This window comes from Semicossyphus pulcher, unplaced genomic scaffold (genome assembly GCF_022749685.1).
Source record: "Semicossyphus pulcher isolate SPU_LCO1_2020_fin unplaced genomic scaffold, fSemPul1.0.p SCAF_14, whole genome shotgun sequence".
NCBI classification, from domain to species: Eukaryota; Metazoa; Chordata; class Actinopteri; order Labriformes; family Labridae; genus Semicossyphus; species Semicossyphus pulcher.
The window spans coordinates 10,826,410-10,849,264 of record NW_027211648.1 but is presented as its reverse complement, the minus strand read 5'-3'; the positions used below and the strand labels follow the sequence as shown (position 1 = coordinate 10,849,264).

General features: G+C 43.4%; 1 protein-coding gene across 1 annotated transcript in view; it reads right to left on the bottom strand.

Moving 5' to 3' along the window:
* myo10l1 (myosin X, like 1) overlaps nt 1-20,398 on the bottom strand; it is a 44,126-nt gene extending 23,728 nt beyond the window's left edge. Inside the window, exons 1-5 of the mRNA XM_069661711.1 lie at nt 20,300-20,398; nt 17,314-17,412; nt 4,492-4,650; nt 1,172-1,359; nt 551-685 (exon numbers count right to left, since the gene is read on the bottom strand). Of these exons, the coding sequence (XP_069517812.1) occupies nt 551-685; nt 1,172-1,359; nt 4,492-4,650; nt 17,314-17,412; nt 20,300-20,398 (680 nt within the window). The remainder of the gene's footprint in view (nt 1-550; nt 686-1,171; nt 1,360-4,491; nt 4,651-17,313; nt 17,413-20,299) is intronic.
* Nucleotides 20,399-22,855: the final 2,457 nt, after the last annotated feature.

Sequence of the window (22,855 nt, the reverse complement as noted above, 5' to 3'; positions counted from 1 at the left end):
GCATTTTAAACTACATGCTCCCATAGTGAGCACCCGGTGTTCCTCTTTTTCCTAGTCATTACTAAGCTCTAACCGTCTCTGGGCTTGCTCATTGGCATTGGTAAGAAGTCTGATTTGGGCCTAAGTGCTTTGAGTCCCTAAAGGCTTGACATGACTCAAGATTTGAAAACAAAATCCATCAAGTCTTAAGTGCTAACAAATCAAACTGTCTTACAATGAGCATACCTTGAATATTTCATTATTTAATTGAACTATTATTGAATGGGAAAAGTGGAGTATATAAGAGAAAACATTTGAAGTTAACGGCATTTTAAATCTGCTGATTTGCTGCTTTATTACTTTAAAATGAGTCTTTCTGTCTGCTACAAAAACAAGCCCATCAGAAACTTTGATGGGCATTTGATGGAAAATTTTACAGAACAAACAATCAATCCATTTATTGCAGGAGAAAAGATGATAAAATGATAAAACTTGACCTGGACGTCTTTCAAATGACTTTAAAACTCTTCTGGCAGTAAGAGTAGCGTTACAGGAAAGTGTTCGTGTGTACCTGCTCTGTACGATGGCCTGCTCCACTCGTGTACTCTTCTCTGACGGAGCAGTCCCGGCTGAGTTCTGGCTCATCACTGACAGGAACTGAAGCAACAGTTTGGTGCTCTCTGTCTTCCCTGCCCCTGATTCACCACTGGAGGACACACACACACGCACACACACAAACACAACCCAATCTAATTAAATACACAGTGACCTTCTCTGACATTCACATATCTCTAACGGGTCGGGTTATTTCATTGATATTGAGCTTTGATAGCTTCAGACGTATTGCATTTGCTCCCAGTCTTTTTCAATCAGAGAGAAAGGCTGAGTGTAATTGAAAGCAAGATGAGACGACTGACTTGACTAACAGATCGAGCCGGTTAGCCGAGCAGACCAGGAGAGGATAACCAACTTCACCCAGTGGAGGGAAGCGGTTCTTAAAGATGCTAACACACTGATAGCACAAGGGAAGGATAACTCTGTCTGCTTCAACAAGATTAATAGATGCTGTAACACTATTAATTTCCCCGTTGTGGGATGAATAAAGGATTATCTTATCTTAAATAAGGCATGAATCAGTAGTAAACTTGTGTATCTAATCAAATATATAGAGGTCTTTACAGTGGTTACTCACCTGATGAGGACACACTGACTGTCATGTCTCTTCCAGATGCAGCGGTAGCATTCATTGGCCACAGCGAAGATGTGCGGCGGCAGCTCCCCTATGTGGTGCTTGGAGTACAGCTCCACCCTCTCTGGGCCGTACATACCCGAGATCTGCTTGTAGGGGTTGACAGCTGCCAGGATGCTGCCGATATTAGTCTGTAGAAGAAGAAGGAGCAGTAAATTGTAAGTTATACAGCAATTAGTTCTGACCAAGTAATCTGATTGGATAAGAGGCATTCCATGAGTGCTGAAATAGAGTACATCACTGGGACTTTTCACTCCGTGTATCACTCCGCCTCAGACAGGTGTTCTGAATACTGTTAATTGAAGTTACAGCAAAATGTACATTAATCAGGCTGGTGCCTCTGAATCACACAGAAGACTCTTACTTCACAGGTTGATAATAAATTAAAACATACAGATAAATGTACATTAGCCCTAGCTACCTGTTGCTAGGCAACAGGAGCGGCGTTTGGTGACCCAAGGGTAGACCAGACCGTCTCATCTCAGTTCGGCTCTAAGGGCCCGATCAGACAGAACGCATTTTGCAGGCTGTAAAATGCGAGGTGCAGAGCAGCTCGCTGCGCCATTTTTTTAAACTGTTGTTAAGGCAACCACCGAATCATTAGCTGCCATTAACCTAACCGTTATATTGTACACTGACAGAAGGCCCGCCTCTCCTTTCATCAGATTGGACTATGAGATAAAACGACCATGATGTCGGGTGCTTTTCTGCTTTGAGTTGAGGTTTTTCAACTCGAGGCACACAGAGCAGAAAGACGCGAGGCGCACAGCAAAGCAAAAGCAGTGCGCAAAAAGCGTCCCTCTCATTGAAAACAAATACAAAAATGCTAAAACGCGTTCTGTCTGATCGACCCTAATGCTCTGCACAGCCTACGAATGGAGCATCCTCCGTGGACCGCCTCCTTCGAAGGCTGCAGCCCGTAGATAGGGACACAGCTACAGAGTACAGGAGTATGTTTGGGTTGCTTGGCAACAAAAGTCCAGTTTCAGTCAGTTGGTGGAGCAAAATATAATCTGTTGTTGATTATCACTTGTTACTACAATTTGCAGCTTGTGTAACTGTTGTATAAAAGCAATATCACCCTCGAGGTTGTGATGTTGTACTGAATATAAACACTGCTGTGATTATCTGCAGCCTGATAAGTACACATTGACTGTCGTGTCTCTTCCAGATCCAGCAGGGATGATATTCAGTACAACATAACTCCCTTTCATGTGATATTGCTTAATTAAGTCTCTTTCTTCTTTGTTTCTTTGCTTCTATCTTTTGTAGTCAATTTTTTTACACTTCTCGCGGTTTCAAATCTAAATAAACAACTCATATTTATCTGGATCGGAAGATAAGGGAACACAGCAGGGTAGAGGTTTGACAGTGGGAGGACAAATCACCAGAGTATTATTAGAAAGCCGAGGTCAAATCAGTGAGCTTATGGAGGACGGAGGCTAGATTTCCATTATGAGCTGTTTGTGCTGAAACAGTCACCTCCTTTTCATCCTTCTGCACTAGAAACTTCAGCTCAGCATGCCTTCCATCGTCTCATATTTCCCTGTCTGTGCATTTTGTGTACCAACTGTGCAGAATGACACACTAACACATTATTGAATGACCACACAGTGACACAGTAATCTGACCCTACACAGGGTTAATACTTATGATCAGCTTAAGGGAAATCTGTGTATGAACAATATTTCATCATCTAGATTAGGCCACACCCAGGAGCGCTGTTATTGGTCCGTTGTCTGGTGATCTCTCAGGTTTTCAAACTGTCTGACTTTCAGCTCACAATGTGGCCTCGATTCATTGATCGAAATATCCGTTAAATAACCACAAAGAGGGATAATCGTCTTTAATGTCCTCTGTGGCTATTGGTGAGAAAAAAGTCCCATGGCAACATTGAGTGGGAAATTGACTCCATGTTTCAGTTGCTGTCTACACTTCTGCGCTGAAAGTGTCAACCATGAGTGAACGGGGGAGTCTGCACAATGGACTCAACTCCATCATCAGATCATAACGTCAACCCAACATTCATATTAATATTGCTTCTTAATGTATGGTGCATGCTGCGGCAAAAGGTCAGCAGAGATGTCAAGTCTTATGGGATCAAACATCAGCTTAAACAAAGCCACTGAAATCTTCTTTTCCTAAAGACCAAAACAAAGACAGAGAATAAATCCAGCAAGTGGGGTGAGAAGTTTAGATTTGATGTGTTTGTCAAATAATTTGTTAGAAATGATCTGATTCCATAACAATTTGACCTACATGAGAAAATTAAGCCATTGTTGATACTTGCATTGTCTATCATTACCAAGCAGGATTCAAATTGCTGTCACGCGCACAAGAGGAAATCACAATGAGCTATGTATGCAAAAAAAAAATACAGCATTACTGTTTATAATTTTGAGTCTTCTTTCTAAAAAACTGTCAGATTGATTTGGTTACCCCTCAAACAAATATAACAAGTGTTCATTTGGCAAAATATGCTGAGGCTTTTATTGTGAAAAACAGAAGAAACATCATGAATTTGTCACCGACAGTCAATTTATTGCACGGCTGTGTTAAATACTTGATTCTGATTGGTTAGTCACGGCATTCCGAGGTCTGCTATTTTTCGATAACAGACCGTTGCTATGAAGAACAGACTGTTGCTAGGGATGCGGCTCTTATTACACAATCCGGAGGGCTAACTGTAATCATATCAATCCGCCGAAAGAAGTCCGGTAAATTTGACATCAGTGTGTTTACAGAGGGATCAAGAGAAAAGACGTAGACTACGACAGAGAGATCTAGAAAACTGAAGACAGCACATGAAGTAAACATTAATCAGAACACTACGGGTGAATGGAAAAGAAAATGTCAGTCAATGAGTTAATAATTCCACATGGAGCTTTAGGCATGAAACTTTGAAGCGACAGGCTGTACACCTCCAGCTGCTCGGCAAATTATCCTTCTGTTGCTGTTGTAATTATTATTGATGGACTTTAATATCAAAAACATGTCAGTGTGTTTGGTTGCACTGTAAAAATGTTACCACATTAACAATAAAAATCTTAATGATTACCTTTAAAGAAGTGTTATCATTCTCACTTCTCTCGCTTCTCTCTCCCTCTCTCCTCTCACTCCACTTAGTAGACTCTGATAAGATGATTTGTGTTTCCCACTAAAAGCTTCATGCATACAAAGATTACTGGAAAAGGAGCAGGGGGCACATCATGAAATAATCATGCACGCACAGCCACATGTGCGTCTCTCTGCAATGCACTTACATAGATGTTGTCCTTGTGGTAGCGCTGGTACAGGTTGTGCATGATGGCGGCCTCGTGCAGCTCAGCCAGCGCCGACATGTCCTCCACCCCGTCGATGCTGGACTGGTGCATCGCGTACACCCGCTCCCTGGTGACCTCGGCCGTCTGCAGGTACAACGCCTGGAAGACATAAACAGAGACTGTGGCTTATCTTTTCTTTCACTTTGTTGTGCTACGTGAGTTTTTTTGTATGTGCCCTTATTCTTTTGCATGGTCCTTCTCTAACCCATCTCTAACCCTGTAAGCAAACACAGGACCCCCCATCGCTCCTCCTCAGGGTCAAACACTCAATACTCATGAATCTGTTAAGACTATTGAACGTCTACTTATTCATGACCTTTGAAGTAGTAGTAAACAAGTTGTGATGCAACATGATGAAAATCTAAATCAATAGAGCATCATGGCTTTCCTCTGACCAGACCCAGATCTCATCTATGTCATCTATCGCCATGGAAACAGGAGAGTAGTGGGACAAGACAGGTGGTAAACCCGGCACGGAAGCAGAGACGAAGAGTGAGAGAAACAGATCCGATGTGTCAGGACCTGACAGCAGGTGAAAGCACCTCGACCTGCATTCGTGCCAGGCACACGTATGTTGCTACGACGACCCCCGGTCGTGTCTGTCTTGCATACAGTCCACACACACTTTTCAGCATAAAGGTCGTTCATTCACTGCAACAAAATCAAGTCGTCTAAGAATAGAAACCTCGGCCTTTACAATGCTGGGCTGTTAATATGTCAGCTTAGTCTCACAGCCAGCCTCCGCCCTCAGTGTGTGTGTGTGCGTGTGTGTGTGTGTGTGTGCGTGTTGCTGTAACAGATGTAGTGGAGGTCTGTTGAGAGTGGCAGAGGGGCTCGCTGTAGGCGCTCAGACATCTTGCTCTTAAATAAATCTATTTCACTCCAGTAGCGCTCTGTATCTCTGCACAGAGCTGTTGCGTGCAGACAAACATCGGCCGTGTCGTCTCTCCCGACATGCGTGCACGTTAAACGTTGTGTGTAGCAGACAAATAGAAACCCGTACACTGTGCTTTCCTCCTCCTCTCTCCCCGTCTACAGACGCCTGGTGTTAACTGCTGATGAGGGTCTTAAGACTCTAACCTTTCCTCGCTCGCTGAGCTGTGATGAAATGAGCCAATTATCTCTCGTCCTCCATTAGAGAGGGAATAACTCATGTGGGGTTCGCCGGCTAACAGCTCGCCATCCCCACTATGACCCGTCCACTTGAGTCTTCATCTTTACCTCTTAGAAGAAGGGTAATCAATCATGTTACTGACAGGTTGTCACCCAAGAGGAGGACAGGAGTATCAGTGGTATGGAGCCTCTTCTCCAAAAGCTACAATAATCCATCTTTTCATATACACATATAATGCAGAAGGCGTCGTTCGTAATAAAGATTTTTATTAACAATTCTGTTGCCCTCAGGAGTGCTCACTGCTTCAGTTTTACAGCTCTGAATGACTCTCCCTGCTCTCATGAACACTGTTTCCAGCTGTAGCAAAAAGGAAGCTCTAAAAACCAACAGCACACGACCTGCTCAGCACCACACAGCAGACAGACACAGATACAGAGTAGCTGATGGGCATTAAGGAGCAATGAGCAGCTAAAGAGACACATATTTGAGCAAAAAGCGTGCGTTCCAAATTAGTCAATAATAAATCTCTCTGTTGCTCTCCTCCTTTAATGCTACACTGTAAATCTTAATAGTCTATTTTAATAAAAGAAGTTACTTAACTCAATCCTCAAGGAATTGATGGAACTCATCCCAAAAAATTACATAACTCAAAGTAACTCAAAAATGATTATTGTGGTACTTCTAATAATACATTCTAATAATTCTAATTCATTTTAAGTGATACTAGTTTTTGTAGTGTTGTAGTGAAGTTGTAGTGATTGATCACAGTTAGTTACATTTATTTATTTAGTCTAAGAAGTGCGGTAGCTAGCGGTAGCTGGCAGCCTACGGTAACGTAGATTGTTGTAAGGGTGGCGGCTGCAATGGTGATCATGACAGTGCATGTCCATTGAAAAAAAATAAAAATAAAAAACATAAAACGTGTAATTTAAAATATAAGCAGCAATTAAATCCAGTGTAATGAGGTGTGTCCCATTTGTCCAAGTGAGTGTTACCATCTGACATTGATTTGAGGACACTGGGTCACATGACATGGAAGCTATTGAAAAAAATATATATATAAAAGGTTCTTCTTTTGCACTGAATTTGACAGTATTTGTTATGCAACTTCAAAGGTTTAAGGTAATCAGTTTCCTCAAGTGAAATGAGTTGACACAGGAGAGTTTTAAGTTGTGATAAACTACTTAACTAAGTTCATCTTATTTAATTGATTAGTTGAAAAATACACATTTTAAGTTCAATACACTAAATGGAATGGGTACTGTTTATTTAATTTATTTAGGTTACAATAACAATTAATAAAAGAGTTAGGTTTCCTCAAATCTTTATTTACAGATTCTACACAGTAGAATAGTCTGTACAGTAGAATCTGTAGGCAGGGACGTGGATTTCCGGGAGGGGAAGTGTTTCCGTTTGAACTACGCTTGTAGTCTGAGTAATATTGACCAATCACGTATCGGCAGGCTGCGGTGTATGCAAGAAAAAGTCCATTTGGAGAGCAAAAGCAGGCGGAACGTAATCCGCCGTTATGACATTTCGGCTCCCATCAGCGCGATCTGACGATGATTTAGCGTCATTTTTATTAATCTCTTAATAAACAGACATCTGCATGCTAACAGCTAACAATCTGTTCTAGATCTAAAATTTAACTTGAGATGTATTCCCTTTGACGCTGTGTCACGAAAGCCGTTCAGCGTTCAGATTTCCCGACTTCCTCGAATGCATCAGATAAATGCGACCTCTGTTCAACAAACAATTATTTGAAAAGTTTTCTTCTCCTCTTGAGGACAGACCTGACAAAGCTTGAATTTTTACTTCTTACAAATCTGCATCATGATGTTGAAATTTCAGCAAACGTAAGACCCATTAATAACAAGTAAATCACAAGGAAACGGTTTCTCTTTCTGTAACAATGCAGCACGCGGGAAAAAGGAAGTCTTGACAGGAAGTCGTTTATCGCTTACCACCCGGCACGTTCACCGTTATCCCCAGAGGCTATATCGTCTCAGACTGTAGCCGATGGGATCTGAGACTGGGTATCCTCAAATGGTTTGACTTGGTTTGACAGTGTAGGCCTTTATGGGTCGTGAATGGGTATGTACAGTACGAGTCAAGGTGTGTGATATGCAGGAAACAAGCTTGTCGAGTGATGTGCATTAACATGACTCTCAAGGTCCAGACAAATGTACACGCTTTAATAACAACTCTTCCTGTATCTGTGAGAGCTGAAAGAAAGTACCTCATATTATATCCATCAGTTTTAAATGAGGCTTTTCTCTCTCCTCTATTAAATGTCTCTCTCTCTCTCTCTCCCTCTCTCTCTGCATGCCTTCATGTCTCAAACATCACTCCTCTGTCTCTCTCATCTCGCTTTCTCTTTGTATGTCAATCCTCTTTCATCCCCTCCCCCTCTCTGTCGTTTGGCTCTCTGTTCTCTTGATTTCTCCGTCCCTCACATCATCCCACTCTTCATTAATTTACCCCTCACTCACTCTGACTGCACGCTCTACATTTCCTCCATTTCTATCTCCTTTTTCTCCCCATATTATTCTTTTAAACTCTTGCTACTGTAACCCCCATACTCATCTCTGATGGGTCCCTTCACTTTGCTTTCTGGCTGCAATTATTTCTGCTATTACTCTCATCTATCTCTCTGCACGTGGATCCCCGTGTGCTCGCTCACACACACTCACTTAACGCCTAAATGGCTCAATCTGAGACCCCTGCCTGTAATTGAAGGCTTACTGAGAGCCATTTCAATCAGAGCGTCAAGCATGTCTTTGCTATCCAGGGAAAATTATAGTGCAACAGAAGATAAGGCTTCACACCCACACACAAAAACACACTTCAGCGCATGTGTTTAAGGGAGGAATGGCACTAGGACGGATGAAATGGAGGCCTGAGTTATGGTTGTCAAAATTCACCTCCACTCCTTTTCTTTTCCTTCCATTTAATGTTTGTAATTTCAGTAAAATTGCAGCAAGAGGGGTGAAGGGGTCCCATCATGGCGAGAATGGATAGAAGAGCAAAGCAACCAGTGCTAGTTTTAATGTACTAATATAGGTATCCATCCATCCATCAGTTTTCTTTCGCTTATCCGGGATAGGGTCGCGTAGGCAGCAGGCTAAGCAAGTTAGCCTCCTGGGAGATCCCGAGGCGTGGGATCTTGTGGGATATAATATCCCTCCAGCGAGCTCTGGGTCTACCCCAGGGTCTCCTCCCAGTTGGACGTGCCTGGAAAACTTCCACAGGGAGGCGCCCAGGAGGTATCCTAACCAGATGCCCGAACCACCTGAACCGGCTTCTTTTGATTTGAAGGAGTAGCATACATGTATTCGGTTATTACCATAAGATCATGTAACCCAAACCATTACATCCAAGTCTAATCTATATATTTAGATGTAACAGACACCTTTATACAGGTTTATTATTTCCTACACGGATTAAATGGATTTAGTATTGCATTGTAATACAGCTAGAGGACTTGCAAGAGACACGTTTTGCCAAAAATCAATTTAGCAGAGGAAAACTACATCCTACTTTTCCATGCTTTAATTCAAAAGCATCTCATCCGTTTCAATCAAGCTGTCATTTCAGTCCCAGTTCAAGTGTCAAGGCACCGTCTAACCCAGAGTTTGCCTCCTTTAAATACACAATAAGTCGAAGCAGTACGGCGGTGCACGGAGTGAAAAGTACACTCAGCGCTCAGTTCAGAGACCTGTCATACAAACCGCAGTTTGCTGTAAGCGTCCATGTTTTCCAGAGCGGATACACTTGGGTGAATTGAGATTGGTAGGCCTTTAATTCCTGGAACATGCCAACATCTTTCAAACTGCATGCCCACAGCTTGTAACACTTGCTTCCTGTTAACAATGCATATATATAGCAGCATCAGGGTTGTTTTCTCAGACTTTAGAAAGCTCCGCTCAGAGGCACAGAAGACTAAAATAAAGTGCCCTTTAAAGAAAGATTGGATTGTCCCTCTGAAGAAAATAAAGGACCAGACTTTTACTTTTAGATTAAAGCAAATGAATGTCTGGACTGTTGCGTCTGCTGTCAAATCTAACAGCCTTAAACAGCAGATGAAGCCGAGATGTTTTGGGAAAACCACCGGGGGACAACAAAGACGCAGATCGTTCGGAGCGAGGGGGACGCTATGAAGTGAGAAAGTGTGTCAGCGACTAAAATAAAACACAGCACAAGTGGAAGACGTCTCCTACTTCTTCTTCCGTTCCCCTCTGGTGGGTTTTTTAACACACATACACACAAAAACCGTACTGTATTTTCAGCACGCACACACACACAAAGTTTGACTACACAGAGAGTCTAAAATGGGAAACCTCATATTCAATAATTCATCACTGGAGAGGGGAATAGAAGAAAGACAGAAATAGTGAGAGAAAAACAGAAAGACAGAGAGAGACTGACAGACTGAAGGAGAGAGAGCGAGATAGTGACAGTAGAAGAAGAAGAGCTCGGTTAGCAAACTGTGATTTGTCTTCAGTGGTATTTCTCTTACTAGAACATGAAGTGTGGTCTACATTTAAAACAGGTCACAAATATTTTAGTTTAGTTAGTAGATTATTTTTTTAATTTCCTAAAATGGCTGGGCTCTGCTTTTGTTGAGGACTATTTCCAGCAGTGGATGAATACATATTAATACATATTTGATATAAACAGCAGGAGGATGCTGTGTATTAGCTTGGGAACAAGATAAATCTGCAAGCTCATGTTTTATTTGCTACGGCAGATGTGTCTGGTCCCCCTCGAATTCAGACAGAGCACGATTTAGGTCGGGCCAATCACAACGGTTTATCTAATACGGGTTGGGTTAAAGCGCCATTGAGCGCCAGTAAAAATCCAAGATGGCTGCTGCTGATGTACAACGTTCTGTATCCTGTCAATATTAAATCGAGTGGATGGTAGTTCAAGTTACAAACAAATGTAAAGTGTTGGCTACTTTATAATGTCATGTCAAATGTCCCTGTATTTTGTTGAAGAAGTCATATAAATTGGATGTCGGTACTATCTACCTAGCTTAGCAACCTATCGCTACGTCGTATGGTTTGTTCCTGATTGGTTGTAACGTCGAGTTATTTTGTTCTGGGTCCTTGAATAACACCCTTTGTAAATCAAAACTGAAGTGAGAGGTTGGTAGCTAATTAGCATTTGCAAATTGTGAAAAAGGTCTTTAGTACGTCAGTCATTTACTTTAGTCCACAATTATAACAATAGCTTACTAATTAGCAAATGTTAGCTCTCTTAACTAAGTTGCAAACATGGTAAACATTATGCTAGCTAAACATCAGCCTGTTAGCGACCTTATGTTAGCATTTAGCTCTATGAAAGAACAGTCTCACAGAATGGCTAGCATAGCAGCAGACTCTTCCATGTATTGGACAACAAAAGAGTGGAATAAGCTAACTATCAAAGGTGTTTGGTAGGATTTGGTCTCTTCTGTGTTTTGTTGATAACGTTTACTTCCGCAGACACACACTCTGTTTCCGTCCCTTTATCATATTCAGTTTCTTCTCTCTTCCAAGAAAATTGCTGCATTTTTAACATGTTTTTCTCATGTGAACACACTTTTGCACACACATACATACACATATAGTGCGCGGAGCGGCCTTCCTGTAAAGCCCTCTGAAGTCTGAAGCTGCTTTGCATGATTCAGGAGGAGAGCCGGGGGGGGGGGGGGGGGGGAGCCGAGCCTCTTCCTCTGACTTCACTTATTAGCAGCAGCCAGAGTGAGGAGAGCGGGTGAGAGAGATGAAGATAGAGCACAGAGAGAGTGAGAGAGAGAGGGAGAGAGCGCTGTGGGCACAGTGACCTATATATTCTGCACAGCTCTATTCAGTGCGATACAGTATCAGACAGTACGCACCTGCAGCTCACCTCACTGACCTTGGATCAGGCCTGGTAGATTTCTAGGGGTCAGATTAGGATTTAGGGAACACTGAGGGGGTATTTGTATAATCTGACCTTCGAGTTTAGAGTATATTAAAAAAAAAAAGGTGCAGCTGCAGCTGCAGCCAGCTGTTCTGGGAAAGTGGCATTATAATGAAACCAAATTGTTACAGGAAGCTCGTTTGGACTTTTGGCTATAGGAGATTGGTTATTGATCTGCTAATGTGCAGGTGCCTACAGGAAGTACAAAAGGCAAAAGTGATGTATGATTATTGGTATCCTCTGTTGTTATTAGTTTGCCTTTACTTTTATATCATCATATTATTTTCTGTATGGCCATTTTATGTTCTTTTTAATATAAGCCCACTGGGTTTTCTGCCCCTCCCTGAACTGTATATAATTTCTTATCTTTGTTATTTCACTCACGTTATTAGTTTGAAATGTTTATTGCAGCAGCAGAACATAGCTCATGTTTGGCGTCTACGCTCCGCACTCCTCACTTCTAGCAGATTTGTTTTACATGCACAAATTTGAGGAGTGATGACATAATATCTCAAACCCCGCTAGCTGGAGCCTGCAGGTGGATGCTGAGCTCGGTACTTGGTACAGCAGGGCAGCGGTGGCGAAGACAGAGCAGAGGGAGAGACTTAAATAGACCGCCAAATTGGGAGGAAGTGTTTGTCAGGTGATTGTGGAGAATGGCGTGATGATGTCAAGTGTGAAACCAACGCGCTGATTTACATTTGCCAACATTTTCAGACCTGAAATAACTAACAAGAACTTTGGCTTGATAACAGAACAGTTAAATTGATGACATAACAAGAACTAAGTGAGGCTTGATTGCCATACATGCATCACGTCCTCTCAGCTCGCTCCAAACCTGTGTTGCACAGCTCTCAAAGTGCATTCCACCGAGGGAGGTTAACAAGCTTTGACTCTGTTTGTGCACTTTCTGCCCTACAGCACCCACTCTGCACTGGTGTGTATAACACCTTTCATTTGTCATCATCCTTTCGGATTTGGCAACCCACACTCATCCCAGCCACAGGGGCATCTCTGCTTCATCTCTGCAGATATGGGACACTGCAGAGAGACAGGGAAGGAGAGAGAGACAGAGAGCGAGACACATGGGAAGATTGTGTGTTTGTTTGCATATCAGTGTTTTTGTGTGCCACTCTGACAGAGGAAAGTTAATCTCATTATGCCATACAGAACGAGTGAGTAAGTACGGGTCCTCAGAGGGCACAAACGGGGAAACTGTGAAGGGGAATGTGGGTCAGGTGATCACACAGAAACATCAGCTTGTTTCTGTGCCAGATCAGACTAAACAAGTCATTTCTGCACTTTTCATTAGGCACATTTGTCGCTGTGTGTGTGTGTGTGTGTGTGTGTGTGTGTGTGTGTGTGTGTGTTTCTGTGTGTGTTTCTGTGTGTGCACAAGGAGTACGGCTTCCCTGCAGCATGTTCTGTGCTCGCGTGATCTCTCGCTGCGGCTTTCACGCTAGCTACTGAAATCCAGGTCACATAACACACACACAGCTCATCTCTAACGTAACCTGTGTGTGTGTCTGTGTGTTTATATAAATGTCTGTTTGTGTGTGCTGTAGGGATACAGGTGTGTGTGCTTGTTTCACCCTTGTGTAGCCTTCTGTCTGTGTCTACATCCTGTATTCTCCCATGTGCGATACATTCCTGTGCGGCTGCAGATATGTCCATTGGAGGTGTGTATTGGGACATCACAATTCCAACGTAGGAGGAGTCTGACGCTAACTCTGGCCACCAAGGTTGGGAATATACTGCAACTCTTCATCTAGTTGCAAATATGATTTTTATCATTATGTGGTCATAACTTTCTCGATTATTCATTGTGTCTATTTAATGAATCCCTGAGTCGTTTAGCCAGCGTACTTGACAAGATAACAGCACATCTCGACATTTGAGATGCTGGAATCAGATCATTTTTGGCGTATTTATTCTAAAAAGGAAATTAATTTTCTGTCAATCAACTAGTGGATCAACTTTTTTCCTCTTAAGGCCACTATGGTGGAAAAAAAAAACAGGTGTAGGTGTTCATCCAAACATGTTTAAATCTTCAACAACATAACCATTAGTTTCCTGCTTCTCACATCATCAACATAAAACATTCAATGTTGTAAAACTATGTTATAGTGGCTCTTTGTTATGAATACTCTCGTCTACCTCTAGTTTCAATGTTGTTCTTTCAATACATTATCTTAATATCATTTATTATTTCTATATTTATCTGCTCTTTGGTGACCTAGTTTCACCACATGTCCATTAAAGTTTAATCTAACCTGATCTAATCTAATCAAATTCTCGATGTTGTAATCTACAGACTTCAAAAGGGAAAGGCAAACCCTCGGATCATTGATGAAATGTTTAAGGTTTACAAATCCTGTGAGATTAGTTTATGTTTTGTTTTATCGTCAAACTCTCATTTAATGATGCAAATACAACCAAATGAGATCAGTCTCGTGTATAGGATGACTTTGCTCACTGGGGCAGGATGAAAAGCTCAGACTAAAAGAAGAAGAAATGCTCCCACCCTACTCCCTTTGGAGATATCCAGGGGTGAAAATCCCAGAGCAGACCCAGAGGAAGGATTACCCTAACTTTCTTGTATTGCCTCACCAATAAATCACAGATGGAAGGTTCCTGGTTCGAATCCCGGTTCGGACGAATTGGACCTTTATGTGTGATATGAAGTTGGCATGTTCCCTCCTGGTACTCCGGCTTCCTCCCACAGTCCAAAGACATGCTTGTTAGGTTATTGGTGACTTTAAAAATGGCGAGGGTGAAAGGTTGTCTGTCTCTGTGTGTCAGCCCTGTGATTGACTGGCGATCAGTCGCCCAATGACACCTGGGATAGGCTCCAGCCCTCTCTGCAGCCCTAAACAAATTAAGCGGTATAGATAATGGATGGACTATGGGCGTCAGATTTCCAGTACTGGTTCGACTGCAAACACCATGGGAGAGCCAAGGAGGAGCTAAAGGATGTGGCAAGGGGAGGATGTCGAGTTATGAAAAATGAACGAATCAAAGACAGAGACAGAGAGGTCACAAAGGTTTTAACTAGAGGTGGAATTCTTCGACTAAAACTTGAGCGGAGTCTTTAATATAAGAACCTTAGACTCTGCTTCAAAGGAGCAGTTTGCCCCTGGAAAAAGCCACTGTCAGTCAAAGTTGGTGTTCTCTGTAAATCGATAGAAGCAATAATATTTGAAATTGGCGCCATAGCTGTGGAGAAAGTTGTACAAACAGCTTGTGGTTTTGCCCATTCTACATTCCTACAAAACCCAGCGTGCATTGCGCCCCTCCCTCTGAAAGGAACGGCCCAGCGAGAGACGCTGGAGTGAAATACTATCGTTACGCTGCAGGCAATGGCCCAGAGCGGGACATAATCCGAAATACGACGAGAATATACAGTCTAAAAAATCTTCAGGTCTGCAGTCTACATTTCAAACCTGACGATTTTGAACAGGACATGACATTGGAGGCGGGCGTCCTAGATTGAGGAAGTGTAGTTTAGCAAGCTCCCTGGCGGAGGTTTTCCAGGTCCCATTGGAGAAGCGGATAGCGTCCTCCATTGGCATTAGCTCCCCATAATAGCATGAGAGGCTGAGGTTGAAAATTGGCGAACTGGCCTTGTAAGACTTGACTCAGGAGGCTGAAATGTTTCTATTAAATAGGGATAAGAAATTTGGGAATTTTGACCAATGCTTTGGTAGTTATGATAAAAAGCTTTAACAGAAAGACTTTTTGATTTGCAAGTCAAATATCAAAGGTTTCTCTCCAGTCAATTAAGCAACACACATGTGTCTTCAAATGACAAGAACTTTTTCTGTGTCTGCACATTCCTTTAATGCGAGATGCAAATACTTGGGTGATTGCGTGCCGTGCAAAAATGACACAATTATAGATGGAAACCATCTACTGTCTAATATCACCATGGTGACGTTAAAAAATCAAAAGGTTAATCAGCATGTTGTCACAAATGACTGACATAAGCAGGCAAAGTAGAAGAAACAAACAATACAACATTAGCTTGTCACTCCAAACATCTCCAGTAAACCTACTGAAACATGATGAGGCAGAGGTGAGCCGCACGCTAAAATACCGCCAGTTTCGTGAGAAGTCAGTGGTGAAAAAGCAGAGTACAAATGACTATGAATGATGTAGAGACTTTGCATGTACCCCTGGTAGAGTTGTGAGTTGTGCTGATTTGACATGAAGGCTTGTAGTTTTTGCAGCTGCAGCATTTGTAACCCAGAGTCGGTGATGTAGCGATCTGGGTCAGGGACTTTAGATTACAGAACCAGAGAGACATGGCAGCTCCGGAGACGGTATGAAAAAGGAAAGTAACAGGAAAACAAAAAGCAGCCAAATGCTGTTAAACCTTGTCTTGTTTCATTCTTAAAGCTATTAAAGCGCTTCCCTGAGCTCTATGGACACTGGAACCATTTATGAGCACGATCAGGAGAACCAGGGGCCGAGCAGCGGGGAGTGATCGGTGGCCTGGGACTGTTTGCAGGGGTCAGATCCTGTCGTAACAGGATGAAGCTCCTCATCCCGCTGATTCTACTATCAAATATTCACCATCTCCTGCAGAGCTAACATTTAAACACCAACCGCTAGTAGAGCGGGAGGGCAGGATGGGGGGTTGGGGAGGTAAAGGACGTTCATATTAATCCAGAGCAAAGAGAATGGATGCTCCTATAGCCGGTCCGCTATTTTAGGAAATGCCCGTGTGTTCCTGCTGTGTCCCCGAACAAGAACAATGTAGCAGCGGCATCAAAAGACGAAGCTTTTAGGGCGCCCTTTAATGTCTTAAAGGCCACGAAACATGAATTCATGTTACATCAGTGAAAGAGAGAGTACATGTGGGTGGGTGTAAAGGGAGGATTGAGACTCTTGAATATCGGGCTAAAAGAACCAGGTCTATTATTAGCTGCATGTACACGCTGCCAACTGGAGCGCATGTATGTTTGTGTGCGTGCCAAACACATCAGCCGTCAAATAAATCCAAAGAGCGGCGTGTGCCCGTCCGCTGATACAGATTACATGAGCACACGCACGCACACACACGTACTCATAATGGGATTAAAAATTTCAATTCCATTATTTTTGGCGGGGCATGCGGTGTTAAAGGGACGGGGTTGGGGAAGCCGCCCGGCTCTGCCATTTTCACACAGCTACAGGCGACGCTGTCCCGACATCTGACGTCCTGAAGCATTTGTGCTCCTATAATGCTCTCCGTCTATTCAAGCTCCCCTCTGGAGGCTGAATGTGTGTCAGAGATGAATTTTGCATATGTATGAGGAGAACGAGGAGGAGGATGAGGATGAAGGAACTGGGGCAGGAAAGTGGAACATCATGACCAGGAGCTTCTACTGATTCTCACAGGGGAGGATGGACCTGCACAGCTGCTTCACCTCCACTCTGACCTTTGTCTGAGTGCTGCTGCACACACCAGATGACACATTACAAGCAAATGCTGCAGCTTTAGCTCCACATGTAATCCAACTCTGGCACTGTTTGCTTCCCCGCTATGTTTTAAACTAATTAAATGTGTTGCAGTTGTCGTGTTTATGCTGTTTGCTCAATAAACAGTCCTCTTCACATGTCCAGGACTCAAATTCACCTCGGACCTTTTCGGCCTCTCGTTAAACAACATTGACTCACAGTGTGTGTGTGTGTGTGTGTGTGCGTGCATTTCTTACCACTCCATAATCGGTTGTGACAACGAGGGTTCCATCTGCGCAGGAGTTGACTGTGGCGGGAACCAGCTGCTCCTTCTCTCTGACCCAAACACGGGCCCCCTGGATCACAGAGACACAACAAAAACGAGTGTTTGGTTATGTAAAGTGATGAAACAACTGCGGTGCTCTTATTTTGAAAGGAACACCTGTTTGATGTTCACAGAGTAAAGTAACTTTCGTAGAAGTCTTAATAGCTGTGGGTAAATTTACAGCAGAGCTCAGCAATAAAAGACTGTGAAGCTGGCTCTGTGGGCAGCAGGTGAGCACACCTGGATATCTTAACAGAGTTTAAATGCAGATGATCTCCTTGTCATTTAAGATCTAAGCTGATGAGCGTATCGGTGTTACAGATGTGGTGAATGAGACTCGAACATCTGGACTCTCTACCAAGGAGCAGCAACAGTGCTTGGCATCTGTGTGTGTGTGTGTGTGTGTGTTTTACTCAGGGTCAGAGGAAGTGTGCTCTTCCTTGACCTTTACACAGACAAAGCCGTCTTTCACACAGTGGGTGACCTCTGACCTCCAGCCCTGAAAATAGGGGCACAGCATAACAGAGGAGGGAAAGATGAGGGAAAGGAAAGTTAACGTCCCCTTAACTTGTACAGTTTAGTGTATCACACTAATACTGAATACCAACTTACCACAACATTCTAAAGTCGGCAGTTGCTGTTGGAAGTCTTTAGAATGTTCCGGAAACCAACCGCCAGCTCCGCACTGCCCAGACATTAGCCCACAGAACAGACTTTTGTTGCCTACTTTTTCTTTTTGCTTTATTTTGCATGGGCGAAGGTCGTGCTTACTGATGTTCTGCACGCGAGTTCAGGTTAGTTGTCAAGGGAACACACACCAAAAATGTTGCAGTTTGTTGGGAAAAGGCGTACATTGGTCCGACTTCCCACGACTAGACCAAACCTGAGTGGACATGTCAAACTCGAACAACTCCATCCAACACCAACTGTCGGTGCACACTGGCCCAACAGTTGCCATTTGTTTCAACACCAAATGTTGGGTTGACATGAACCCAATTTTGATATCCAACCAAAACTCAACGTTAGGTTTTTTAAAGTCTAAACAACGTCAGGATTTTTTTTAAAATATATATATATATATAGATCTTTTTTGGGCCTTTCTGCCTTTATTGATAGGACAGCTGAAGAGGGACAGGAAATATGGGGAGAAGAGAGTGGGGAATGATATGCAGCAAAGGGTCAAAGGTGGGAGTCAAACCTGCGGCTGCTGCGTCAAAGACTGTGGCCTCTGTATATCGGGCGGCTGCTCGACCCTCTGAGCTAAACCAGCCCCCTAACCAATGTCAGGTTGTGATGTCAACCCAATGTCAGGATTTGACTACTAACCAACGTCAGCATTTCACATCTCACCAAAGTCAGGTTTTGACGTCAGCCAGATGTGAGGATTTGACGTCTAACCAACGTCAATGTTCCTGCATCTTATCTCTGTTTAAGTCTTCAATGCAAAGGCTTCAAATTATCATCAATGTAGAGACAAACGTGATTGGTTTACAGACATAACTAGTCCAGCCTGAGAAGGTGTTTGAGCCCTGAAAAGACTCACTGTGACTCCACAGTGATGTTTGCATCTGAATGAACCGAGCAGCAGAATTGTTTTAGCAACAGATGGTCCCTCACCCCCGAGCATGCCCTCACAACCGCTTTTTATTTTACTTGCCTTTTCTCAACTTTATCTCTTTCATGTGTCTATATCATCTGACACATGCACACACAATCGCACACACACTGATGATAATAGAAAACCAGTAACGCCCCAGGCTATGGAGTTAACAGGGCATTCACACACACACATACAGTACACTTTTTATACACACTGCTGGGTAGCTGAAGGTAAGCCTGGGGGCAGAAGACGTCTTCAAGCTTTAGGATACACACTTTAACACTGACAGGCTTTTGCTAAAGAAATCTATTTCAGTGGCAAAGGCTAGAAGAGCCTGATTCCCTTCACCTCCCGAGTGTATTTAGTCTTCGTCTTCCCTATAACACATCAACAAATCCATTTTTTTTATGGTGTTATGTTTTGTAATGCATTGATTCATCTTTTTATGAGATTCGCCTTCATTCTCATTGAGGAAATTAAAGTCACTGCATGTTACATTCCCGTGTTAATTCATTCAAATCTTTGCGTGAACAAGCCTCACATCTAGAAACACTCTGAGAACTGAAAAATTCAACAGCCTCCCCCTCTCTCTCCCCTGCTCTCTCCCCTGCTCCCTCTCTGTGTTGCCCTCTCCTCAGCAACTCTCTATATTTAGCCCCTTCTCTATCCCCATCCTCTCTCTCTCTCTCTCTCTCTCTCTGCACACAGTCAGCCTGTCTCGTCCCTCACTCAAGCTCGTCTGCCTGTCAGATTCCAGCACACAGAGGCATTGTAATGATGGCTGTGCTGTGATTTGACCTAATGACCACTGAGGCCTGAGGCTCTTTGCCCACAATTCACAGGTACTTCGCTACATCCTGTTTTAACTGAAAAAAGACCTCCGACCTCGCTCACATCTTTGAAACGCTCGGCCTTTAACACTCGCCCTGAGGTGCGCCAAGACATTTTCTTCGTATTCTCTCCGTAAAGCAGACTATAACGCGTGTTTCTGCTTTCTGCCTCACTCTCTGCGTCTCCTCCTGGGCTCCAATCTCAGATCGATGTACTCTGCCTCAGCCATGTGCAATCTCTGGGGTAAATGCAGCGAAGAGGAGACAGGGTTATAAACGACCTGCTAGCATTACAACCCACATCCACCAACACCTCGTACTCCTCCCCTTTGTGTTCTCCTCCCCTCCCCCCCGCCTTCCATTACTGCCCCAGACAGACAGGAATGGTCGTGCATAACAACAAACTCCAGTGCTGAAAACTGCGTGTATGCTTCTCCGCGTCCGTCACCATCCTGCTCTGTGAAATTCAAACCAAACCGCAGTCACACCCGGCCTCCAGCGCCGTCCATCACCTTTTCGTCGCGGTCCATTAAACCTGAACCGACCTCAATCGTCACTTTAGACTCAAGCATGACCTCTGACCTCATGTCTCACACCATGCTCTCTAACCAACAGGAGCTGAAAGAGAAGCAAAACATCCTGAACCAGGACGGTTGTTTGATTTAGTTCTATGTGCAAGTCAAGAAAGATAGAAGTAACTTGACTTGATCTTTTTGTGCACCGTTTAGGATGAACGTACCACTTGTTCAGCCTGGCAGCTACTCTGAAAAAGTCAAATGCATTCGTGTTTCTAGAAACATCTGAGGAAAGAAATGGGCCATGTTGCATTCACTGGCGGTAGCTCTCAAATCTTGGTCTTTGAATTTGCATTACTACCAGACAAAGTCATGACTTTAAGAAACCAATAAAGTCAAGGGCACTGTGAAGGACTGTCTATTCAAAGCGCCTTCAATCTCTAGGCCTTTTTACTCTGTCAATTCAAGGCGGGATTATTACGCCTCGGTTACATTTCGTCTCCTATGCCAAACGCACAGAGGCGGAATGGTGGGGCAAAGTCGTTCCGCCTCTGAGCCGGCGTCGGAGGGAGTAACAGAGGCGAAACGCCGTCAGTGTAAACAGCGGAGCCGGCAAGACGGAACAGCGTCGTGTGTGTATGTGAAGCACGCGCTCCGCAACGCTGGAACGCAATGTAAAAACACACACTGGGGTGGCGTTGCCTGGTCCAATGTAAAATGGCAAAGGCGGAATGACGGCGAGGCTTCTGTGGTTTGATTTTCATACTGTTGAAGCATTAACAGAACTCTCTGGAGGGTATGAAATCTATAACTTTAATTCATGTCTTAATAATCCACAGAATCCAATCATATATTTCAATGATATCTTCCATCCATGTATCAAGGTCAGCAGGTTCTTATACCAAGAAGAAAAAATGGGAGAACTAACTAACTAAGTAAATCCTGACCATCTAATAATCAGTCATTACGGAGCATACAAAAGAGCATCCCCTGAGCTTACGGCCCAGACGCCTGAGCAGCTGTGTGTGTGTGTGTGTGTCTGATAAAGGCCTTGTTTCTGCTCGGGCGATCACATGGACGCCCGTGCCATTTGATTGAGGCATCACCCTGGAGACGGTCTCTGATGACGGACCCCCACTCCCTCTGAGAGATGCGGCTCATGCCCCAGCGAACAGCGACCAGCGACCCAAACATACAATTAATGTTTGCACATTTTAAATTTCAAACTGCATGTTCAACAGTCACTCACGAGCATCAGCCGAGCAGCAACAACACAAACACAAGAAGATTTCATGTCAAATCCATCTGATAGTTAAAGATATTTCAGTCTGAACCAAAGTGGTGGACTGACAGCGGCGCTTTCCGAAGAGCCACATGTTGGCTATGAAGACAGGAAGAAATAAAATGACAAGACAGATGTAAAGAATAAATTATAGAAGAAGGGGACATCTTTTGAAGACAGATAGAAAGAGAGAAAGAGTGAGTGACGCACAGGAGCAGCAGAATATCTGACAACCCCCGCTGACAGGAGATCAGAGGAGAGGAGACGGACACGACGGAGAAACAGGAAGAAAAGGTGGTGATGATTGTCGGGAGAACACAAAAGCTACAAAATGGGACTAAAGGTTAAAAGTACAGGAGGCTGAGGAAGACACAGAGTGACAGAAGAGAGGCACTGATGAATAAATGATAAGGGGAAACAGCTGACCAGTCTGCAGCTAATGGAGGAAAACTAAACATCAAGTTTTAACCAGACAAAATCAGTCTTTAATCTCCAACAACCTCAGTCCTCCACCTGCACAGCCTCTGATCTCCCTGCTCTGATGGATGTCTTATAAGTGGAGTGGATGTGGGTGTGGTTGTGAGTGCTTATCTGAGTTAATCGTGCGAGCAGGGGAGGGTCCTCTGGATAATATGCTTCTTGTCAGTGCTGAGTGGAGGGCTGTGATTGATGTTATATGGTGCCTTCAAGTGCAGCTGTTCTTTCCGCGTTTACATGACAAGTCCGGATAAATTAGTAAGAGTAAATTAATTTTAAGTTAATTTGTTTTTTAGAAAAGATAGTGGGCAAAAGAACTGCTTTCAGGTAAAGTGTTATGTGACAGCAGCAAGCAGAAACAGAGCACTGCTAGTGAAGAGGGCAACATTAGTCAAAGCTAGCTAAATGTCAGCAGTAAGTGTTTCTTAGTCACACACATTAAGACATTATTTATCTTTTATTTAAACTGAAGGTATTTCAGAAAGGTTAAAAATTAAAATAAAGCATCTTCATGTTAAAAATCTGGGTTTCTCACATCTCAGAGCTGTGAGGTTAGCCGGGGGCTAACATAGCTTAGCTAGCTTAGGTTGTTTGTAGGTGCTCGCTTTGTTTGGATTCCTCAGTGAAAGCCAGGCCATACAACGATGATAGCAACCTTATAACATCACACAGGGTTAATAATGTACAGCTGTACCCAGTGTTAAGCGATACTCAAGCCTAGCTATAAGAATCAGTATCAGGAAGGAAAAAAATTGCTAGCTAGAAGCGTT